General features: G+C 43.1%; 1 protein-coding gene across 1 annotated transcript in view; it reads left to right on the forward strand.

Moving 5' to 3' along the window:
* Positions 1-9,231, forward strand: part of LRRC31 (leucine rich repeat containing 31) — a 29,773-nt gene extending 20,542 nt beyond the window's left edge. The window contains 3 exon segments of the mRNA XM_059888690.1: positions 1,471-1,638; positions 4,887-5,054; positions 8,239-9,231. Of these exon segments, the coding sequence (XP_059744673.1) occupies positions 1,471-1,638; positions 4,887-5,054; positions 8,239-8,594 (692 nt within the window). The 3' untranslated portion in view covers positions 8,595-9,231.
* Positions 9,232-10,348: the final 1,117 nt, after the last annotated feature.

The raw sequence follows: 10,348 nt of genomic DNA on the forward strand, positions 1-10,348 counted from the left end.
CAATGGCTTCAAAGAAAGGGAATTATGGATCACTTAGCCAATGATATCTGATTAATCATCTAATTGTTCGATGCCCTGTGCTGCAGGCTAAGGGCAATTCAGAGTCAGGAGCTTCAGTTTGGAAGGGGGCAGAAATAAACCAAATACATGGTGGAGATCCCCTGGAGAAGGAAATGGCAACCCACTTCAGTTTTCTTGCCTGGGAAATCTCATGAACAGAGGAGCCTGGCGGGCTACAGTTCATGGAGTCACAGAGTCAGATGCAACTGAAGTGACTTGGTACACATGGTGAATACAACGTGCTGTGGGCATCAGATGAGGGAGAGATGGTTGCATCTATGGGATCACAAGTACCTGCCCTCTTTTTTCCTTTCCTTCCCTTCCTTTCTCCTGTCCTTCTCTCCTTCCACTAATGTTTGTGCCTCAGATTTCCAGACTCTGATGCACATTCTGGGCAGGAAGCAGCCGCTGCACAGAGTTCACCTTCAGTGAGGGAGGGCGGAAGATTTGCATATGAACAATAGATACACAAACAAGTCACGTAATAGGGGTGGTGGGAGGAAAAGAGAATAGGATGATGTAATTGTGACCACAGGGTTCCTGTGGCTTTGGTGGCCCTGGAAGGCTCTGAGGAGGTGAGTCAGCCCCACAGGGGTCCCAGGAAACTCTATTTCCCACACTGGGAAGAACTAGGGCAAAGGCCTGAAAGAACAAAAAGCAGCAGAAAGACAGGGAAACAGGGGTCCCTCTTGGCACAGCAGGGGCCCTCAGGACCCCACTCTGGTGCTGTTACCAACAGACATCTGGTTATTATTATTTTTTTTAACCAATGTACATACCTTAATTTAAAAAAAAATGTAGCCACATGTGGGATCTTAGTTCCCCAACCCGGATTGAACCAGGGCCCCCTGCATTGGAAGCGTGCAGTCCCGACTACTGGGCTGCCAGGGAAGTCCCAACAGACATCTGTTCTAATTGCTTGATTTCATTGCCTTCCTAGTACTTCTGACTTATATTCTGAGGAAAGAATGATCATATCAAACATTCACTGAGCAGTTAATGTGAGCTGGGCACTGTACCAGGCACTTTATTTATACCAAGTCATTTTATCTTCCCGTTGTCTCTATGGAGTAGTTATTGTTCTTATTATCATCGAGAAAACTGAGGCTCAGAGAAGTTAAGCAATTTACCCGAAGTCACACGGTTCTTTAGCAACAAACAGGATGAGAACCCAGTTTCCTCTGTCTCCGAAGTCTTTGCTCTTTACTTCCAGCCTGGAGAGAGGCTTAGAGAAGAGCACAAGCTGCATGCTGGGGAAAGTGGCTGGCGTGTGTGGTGAGGAATGGTGTGTAAGGAAGGGCAGGGGTCACATAGGCAAGAGCCATGCTTGTTGATCAAGAAGACTGTGGCACTTCCCGAGACCCTTTGTGAGATGCTGCCTAAGCCATGTCACCCCTGATGTTTTAACAGCTCAGGTTATCCCTTTACTCTCAAGTCTTCAAGAATTGGATTTATCTGCCAACAAAGAGATGGGCAGCTATTCTGAAAACCTACTCAGCAGGCTCCGATTTTTACCAGCGTTGAAGTCATTGATAATCAGCAACTGTGCTTTGGAGAGTAAGACTTTTACTGCCCTGGGTAAGCGATTCTCTGGGTACCTGCAGACACTGGCACAGTAACACCCGAAAGGGAGACCTCTGTTTCCCTCCAAGTGAATTTCATTCCAAGACTCAGCCATAGGCACATTGAAGTATCAATCCGTCTTCTTTTCAAGAAATACGCTCTTTTAAAAGTGACTTTCAAGGCCACACGGATGATTTCTGGCTTTTGCAAATTTAACCTTTAACATTTAAAGTGTGCAGAGTTGACCCTTTGTATCCAGGGGTTCCAAATCCGTGGATTCAACCAACAGCAGGTCAACAATAATTTGGAAAAAATTTCTGGAAAAAAAATTTTCAGAAAGCTCCAAAAAGCAAAACTTGAATTTGCCTCATTCAGGCAACTATTTATATAGATAGAATTTATATTGTGTTAGGTATTATATAGGTGGTGCTAGTAGTAAAGAACCCACCAGCCAATGCAGGAGATATAAGAGTTTCGAGTTCAATCCCTGGGTTGGGAAGATACCCTGCAGGAGGTCATGGCAACCCACTCCAGTATTCTTGCCTGGAGAATCCCACGGACAGAGGAGCCTGGTGGGCTACAATCCATAGGGTTGAAAAGAGTTGAACACAACTGAAGCGACTTAGCACAGCACAGAGATGATTTAAAGTATATATATGGGAGGGTGTGCATATATTATGTGCAAATACTATGCCCACGTTACATAAGGGACTTCAGTATGGATGGGTTCTGGAAACAATATCCCTGTCTATACTGAGGGATGGCTGTATAACCAACTTTGGAGGTTCACATTTGTAGTACCTTGTAATTTCACTGAGGTCAATATAAATTGGGATTGCTGTGAGTCTGATGGGCCATCAGAAGGCATAACTCTTTTCAATTATAGCTACACAATCAAAAAATCATAATCAAGTAGATATTACACTAAATTGCATCATGTGACATGAATCTATAGATAGTCCCTGACTTACAACAGTTTAACTTAAGAGTTTTTGACTTTAAGATGATGTAAGGGCTTCTCTTGGAGAAGGCAATGGCACCCCACTCCAGTACTCTTGCCTGGAAAATCCAATGGACATAGGAGCCTGGTGGGCTGCAGTCCATGGGGTCGCACAGAGTCAGACATGACTGAAGCGACTTAGCAGCAGCAGCAGCAGCAGCAGCAGCAAGGGCTTCTCTGGTAGCTCAGCTGGTAAAAAATCCGCCTACAATGTGTGACACCTGGGTTTCATCTCTGGGTTGGGAAGATACCCTAGAGAAGGGAACAGTTACCCACTCCAGTAATCTAGCCTGGAGAATTCCATGGACTACATAGTTTATGGGGTTGCAAAGAGTTAGACATGACTGAGTGACTTTTACTTTCTAAAAGCAATATACATTCAGTAAAAATCACACTTAGAAAATTTTGATCTTCCCCTGGGCTAGTGATACATAATGTGGTATGATACTCTCTCATGTCATCATAAAGGCAAACTTAACAACCACTCTATACCCAGACAGCTCTGTTTTTCACTTTCAGTATAATAGTCGATAAAGTATATGAAATATCTAACACGTAAGTATAAAATAGGGTTTGTGTAAAATGATTTTGCCCAACTGTGGATGAATATAAGTGTTCTGAGAATGTTTAGGTAGGTTGTGTGCATGTTTGCTAAGTCACTTCAGTTCTGTCCAACTCTTTGCAACCCCATGGACTGTTGTAGCCCACCAGGTTAGGCAAAGCTATACTGATGACCTAGGTGTATTAAATTCATTTTTTACTTAAGATATTTTCAACTTATCAGGATGCTGCTGCTGCTGCTGCTAAGTCGCTTTAGTCGTGTCTGACTCTGTGCGACCCCATAGATGAAAGCCAACCAGGCTCCGCCGTCCCTGGGATTCTCCAGGCAAGAACACTGGAGTGGGTTGCCATTTCCTTCTCCAATGCAGGAAAGTGAAAAGTGAAAGTGAAGTCACTCAGTCGTGTCCGACTCTTAGCGACCCCATTGACTGCAGCCTACCAGGCTTCGCCATCCATGGGATTTTTCAGGCTAGAGTACTGGAGTGAGATGCCATTGCCTTCTCTGTATCAGGATGCAATCCCACCATAAGTCGAGAAAGATCTGTTTTATTCCATTTGAATTAAGAAGTAAACCAACAATAAAAAAGAAGTAAATCAAGTAAATATACACATATTTCTCTATATCATTTTTAGAAGAAAAAGTTCAATTTCTTATTGATAGGTCTCTATCATATGAGTGGGAGAGGTGTTCTTATTAGATATTATAAAAAGAATATATATCTACCCCTCAAACATTTTTTAGAAAGAAAATATAAAATGTAATTAATGACTATACCTTGTGAATAAGTTGCTCTGGTTAGTTTTAATGTTAGGGGAAACTGGGAACTATGCAGAAAATCTTTCAATTTCCTTTAAACATCTTTCCAAGATACACTATTTCTTCCTTGTTTCTGTAACTGCAGTTAAGTAAACACAATACATTTTGGTGTTTCAGAGTTCTAGGAAGGTGTGGCCTTGTCTCAGTTTCAGAAGCCAGTGGGATATGTAAAACCAGGACACACTCTGGAAATATTGACTAGATGAGAAAACTGTTTATCTCTTTCTCCTTCTTAAACGTGAGATGAAGGAGAGAAATGCCAGTTGATAGTGAATTAACCATTTAACCAAGTTTTACTTTTCTAAAGTTTCCAAATTTCTTCCAAATGAAAATAGAAAACATAAATTGAATCCATGGATTTCAGGCAGGAGAAACAAGGAATTGTGGAGGGTACTGCCCACACCCAGAAATGATGTCCCTCTTTCACCCAGTTCAATCCAAAGACTGCTGGATCTCAGGACGCCCCTAGTGGTCCCTGGGCTAAGATTCCACACTCCAATGCAGGGCACCCAGGGTCGATCCCTACTCAGGAACTAGATCCCACATGCTGCAACTAAGATGTCTCTGAAAGTGAAAGTGCTAGTTGCTCAGTCATGTCTGACTCTTTGTGACCCCATGGACATAGCTCACTAGGTTCCTCTGTCCCTGGGGATTCTCCAGGCAAGAACACTGGAGTGGGTCTTCCAGGGGATCTTCTCAACCCAGGGATAGAACCCAGGTCTCCCACATTGCAGGAGGTTTCTTTACCATCTGAGCCACCAGGGAAGCCCACAACTGTCTTAACTCAGTGATAATATGTTGCCTTAGCCTAGGTTGCTCAAGTTCAAAGTTTATGACCTCTAAGGAAGTCTAAGTTATTACTATTCTTATCGCTGTCAATTTCAGCTGAAGCCTCCATTCACCTCCCTGCTCTGAAAATAGTCAACCTTTCTTGGAATACGTGTATTGGCGGTAACCTGAAGCTGCTCCTGGAGACATTAAAGCTTTCAATGTCTCTTCAAGTGCTGAGGCTGAGCAGCTGTTCCCTGGTGACAGAGGACATGGCTCTCTTGGGTTTGTATCTTCTGGTTCCAAAGCTGTCCTGACACTCAGAGCCCAGTGTGCCTGCCCTGCCAGCCTGGGGGAAGGGAGGCAGAGGAGGCAAGGAGGCCTGTGCACATTCTCTGCTCCCTGACATCTGCTTGGGAGAAAGCTGGTTTGTGCTCAGTCACTGCAGTCATGCCCAACTGCTTGCAACCCCATGGACTGTAGTCCAACAGGCTCCTCTGTCCACGGCATTCTCCAGCAAGAACACTGCAGTGGGTCGACATGCTCTCCTGCAGGGGATCTTCCCAACCCAGGGATCGAAACTGCATCTCCTGTATCTGCTGCATTGCAGGTAGATTCTTTACCCACTGAGCCACCTGGGAAGCCCTAAAATAGACACTGCTGCTGCTAAGTCACTTCAGTTGTGTCCGACTCTGTGTGACCCCATAGACGGCAGCCCACCAGGCTCCCCCATCCCTGGGATTCTCCAGGCAAGAACACTAGAGTGGGTTGCCATTTCCTTCTCCAATGCATGAATGTGAAAAGTGAAAGTGAAGTTGCTCAGTTGTGTTTGACTCTTAGCGACCCCATGGACTGCAGCCTATCAGGCTCCTCCGTCCATGGGATTTTCCAGGCAAGAGTACTGGAGTGGGGTGCCATTGCCTTCTCCGAAAATAGACACAGGCAATTCTAAAACCAAATACACAGTAGAGACTGGTTCATAAAATGAGATGGAGGAATTCCTTGTGGTCCAATGATTAGGACTTCATGCTTTCACCTCTGAGTGTGCAGGTTCTATTCCTAGTTGGGGAACTAAGATCCTGCAAGCCACCAGGTGCAGCCAACCATTAAAAAAAAGAAAAAGGAGATAGATACAGATATGGTGGTGGAAGAAGGGTTATCTGACATAGGATAGAAAGTTGGAACCGGATGTGGACGGGCAAGGCTCCTTGTCCTTGGGAGGGCTGTGCATGTGTGGATTTTGTTTACGCCTATTCCTGGCTTTGCTCAGCTGGGTGTAGTTTTTTCTGTTCACCTGGTGTTTCCTGTGGATGAATTATGTGTAAGCAAACAAGAAATTCGTGTTACGTCCACACTGTTCTCTGATATTTCAATCTAGTTGGAATAAATACGTGTTTTCAAAACAAGTGTTATGGCCAAACACTGTAATTAGAAGATGGGGACAAATCACTGTGATTTTATTTTGGATTTCCCTAATGACTAATGGGAGAAGGCGATGGCACCCCACCCCAGTACTCTTGCCTGGAAAATCCCATGGACGGAGGAGCCTGCTAGGCTGCAGTCCATGGGCCGGCTAAGAATCGGACACGACTGAGCGCCTTCACTTTCACTTTTCACTTTTCACTTTCATGCATTGGAGGAGGAAATGGCAACCCACTCCAGTCTTCTTGCCTGGAGAATCCCAGGGACAGTGGAGCCTGGTGGGCTTCCGTCTATGGGGTCACACAGAGTCGGACACGACTGACGCAACTTAGCAGCAGCGGCAGCAATGACTAATGAGGCCTTCCCACGTGGTGCTAGTGGTAAAGAATCTGCCTGCCAATGCAGGAGACACAAGAAACGTGTGTTCAGTCCCTGGGTCGGGAAAATCCCTTGGAGAAGGAAATGGCAACCCACTCCAGTATTCTTTCCTGGAGAATCCCATGGACAGAGGAATCTGGCAGGCTACAGTCCATGGGGTTGCAAACTGGTCAATTGATTTTTGACAAAAATGCAAAAGCAATTCAGTAAGTCTTTTCAACTAACAGTGCTTGATTAACTGAGCTATCATACACAAAAATACTAACTTCAGCCTATATCTCACAACTTGGACAAAAATAACTCAAAATGGATAAGCAAAATGTAACTGTAAAACCTTTAGAATAAAATCTAGGAAAAATACTTGGGAACTTGAGTTTTGCAAAAAGTTTTTAAGATATAACACAGAAAGCTCTGCCCACCAAATTAGCAAATTGATAAATAGATCTTTATCAAAACTGTGAGTTATGCTATGAAAAAGATACTGTTAAGGGGGGGTGAGAGGAAAATGTAGGTAAGTTCTTTACCACTGAGCCGCCAGGGAAGCCTCCATTGGTCTATGCATCTATTCTTTTACCAATTTCATACTGTCTTGGTTACTAAAGCTTTAGAGTAAGCCTTGATGGGAATGGAGCATCCTGCTTGGTCTGGAAACCATGATGTGTGGCAAATGATTGAAGGGCCAGGGCATGTTTAGTCCTAACAGGGGGACATTGAGGGGACCTGTTGTCCAACACTGCATGGTTGGCACGTGGTGGGAGCTGAGATTCCCAGCAGATAGGCAGTGGCAAGGTCAGATGGGACCCAGAGGCATGGCTTCCTCCAGCTGAGAGCTGCTTCCCTCTGCTGGGGCAGCCTGAAAGGGGCCTAAGGCAGAATTGGGCTGGTCCCCCTTAGAGAGGCTGTGAGAGGGATTCTTCTCTGATCATCCATCTAGAGGTTGAATGAGGAGCCCTCCAGGGTCCCTTCCAGCTCTGAGATTCTGCCCATCTCATCTCTGTAACCCATTCCTGCTTTTGGCTGAAAAGGGAAGCACATGTCTGCTCTGGCTGTCTCTCCTTGCTCCTTTTCTTAGCTTCCTCATTAACTATTATTTATTAAGAGCCATTTTAGGTAGCACTGTGATACTACCTAATGTGTGCTATTCAAAGGAAAAATTGGCCCATGTGTGAAAGGTTCTAATTGACCCATGAATTAGAAATTATCCAAGTATATTTTGTCCATGGAAAGTACTCAAATAACTGTTGAATAAAAAAATGAATAAATAAACAATGAATAATGAAACAGCATTAAACAGCAAGAAGCCTATTCACAAATGATCCTGAGTTAAAGCCAGTGAGCAGTCACTCCTCACATTTAATTAGAGAAAGTCTGCAGCAAGAGCTGGGGCTCCAGGAGAGCAGAGAGCATGAACTCAACCAGAAAAGACATTCTTTGGGTTGGAATTTGGAAGGAGAAAAAAATCCATTTTCAAGCTGTACATGGAATGCAGAGAGGTGTTACCAGAGTAATTTTAAATGCCCTGAAAAAAAAACTGCTAGCTAATAACATTCTATTACTTAGTGCCACTCTTATTACAAATCCTGGAGCCAGTGTGTTGTGTTATTGGAAGTGGGAAACAGTTGCACTAGAAAGTGTTCTTGGCTTTTAGCAGAGTGATTTTGTTTTTCAGCATCGGTAATTCAGACAGGTCACCTGGCCAGGCTGCAGAAGCTGGACCTGAGTTATAACGACAGCATCTGTGAGGCAGGATGGACCATCTTCTGCCAAAACCTGTGGCTCCTCAAGGAATTAACTGAGCTGGATATCAGCCTTCGGCCATCAACTTTTAGGAAGTGCGGACAATGGTTTAGACACTTGATAAGTGCCGTGACCAAACTTCCCAAGATCACTGAGGTAGCAACGAAGAGGTGGCTTCTCCCAGCTTCACAGGAGGAGGAACTACAAGGCTTTGACCAAGATCACAGAAGCAGCATTCACTTTGACCATGGTGGGTTTCAGGAAGCTGACTTTCCAAGGCTCAACTAAGCTACACGTCACCCAAAGGAAGAAGAAAAGAACATGAATGAATCCTGGTGAAGTCAAAGGAATACCAGCTTCTGGGCTGTTTAATGTGATTTATGTTACAAGAGCTTTGTAAATATATGCCTAGGATAATCTAATATGAACATGCCTTTATGCTCTATTTTATGAAACAATGGTGACATTTTTCAATGGGTTTTCATTTGTTTGGATATATAGTTAGTTCACTTTCTATTTAGAAGGACTGACAAAATGTTTAGATTCCAGTAACGCATTTCCTTTTTTCTTTCCCTAGAATTTTCTGCCTCTTTTACTAAATGTTTTAAATATAAGGGTGTGTATTTATGTGAGTGTGTAAAATGTGAAAGGCACTAACTGTGGAACATTTTAATATTATCTTTATCATTATATGTGTCTCAATGTGGTCTGATGGAAATGTAATTTTCATCAGAAAGTATGCCCTTCAGTTGTTTATTGTTTTATGTTCTCTTGCCTTTTATCTCAGATACAAACCATGAATACAAATAACGGTCAATGACACACAGATCTTCATTAAAAGTAATCAAAAATTCAACACCCAGTAACAAAAACATACCTTGTTAAAGTAAAATATTTTGTTGCTAAAATAAACAAATTAACATATTATTAATATTTCTGAGCATTTCTTTGACATGGAATTTGCCTCATAAAATCTATTTAATTCATTAAAATTCCTGTGTTGCTGTCCGTGATTTGGGAAATTTCTGGTTTTCTCTTACTAGAGCATGAAATTCATTGCATGGCAGAGGGATCTGCTCACACATTTCTATTCTGATATATTCTAATCAGATTATGTTTTGCTTTTTTCTTGCTACACTAATAATTCACATTATAATCATTGCTTGAAGGACATGTTGAATTTGAAATCAATATTATTCCAAAAGAAAAAGTCATCAGGGTGAGGGGGTCTTGATTAGTATAAATGGGGATGTTTTAGGTAATAATTCTTCATTTCTCTGAATAAATGTTCGGAGCAACTTTATTCAAACCAGCCAAAAACTGGAAACAGAGAAACACCTTTCAATGGGTGAATGATGAGCAAACTATGCAATACCGCTCAGCAACCAGAAAGGATGAACTATTGTTACATGCACCACTTGGATGGGCTGGAAGTGAATTATGCAAAATAAAAAGGCCGGTCCCCAAATGTTACTTACTATGTGATTCCATTTATATGAGCCTCCTCAAATAACAAAACTACAGGTTAGGGGCTGGAAGAGAGAGAGGTGGTAGGTGGGACTGAGAGTAATAGCACAAGTGGTGATAGAACAATTCTGTATCTTGATCGTGGTGGTGGCTACACAAAAGCTACATGTAAGAAAATTGCACTGGACTACACACACACACACACACACACACACACACACACACACACACACACAAGTGACCAGTGCGTGTATAAGTGATGGAATCTGAACAAGCTCTGTGGATGGTACTTCCCATAGTCATGCAGGATGTCAGCACTGAGGAAGGGTGAAGGGTGCGTGGACCTTTCTGTACATTTCTTTGGAACGTCCTATGAATTGTTTCATAATTAAGAGTTTTTAAGGTAGACATGATAGTATAGTGAACCTCCATGTACCTATCACATGCTTTTACAATTACCAATTTATGGCTGATCTTGGTTCATTTTAGGGCTTCCCTGGTGGCTCAGACAGTAAAGAATCTGTCTGCAATGCAGGAGACCTGGGTTCGATCCCTGGGTAGGGAAGATCCTCTGG

The sequence above is a fragment of the Bos taurus genome, chromosome 1, assembly GCF_002263795.3.
Source record: "Bos taurus isolate L1 Dominette 01449 registration number 42190680 breed Hereford chromosome 1, ARS-UCD2.0, whole genome shotgun sequence".
NCBI lineage: Eukaryota > Metazoa > Chordata > Mammalia > Artiodactyla > Bovidae > Bos > Bos taurus.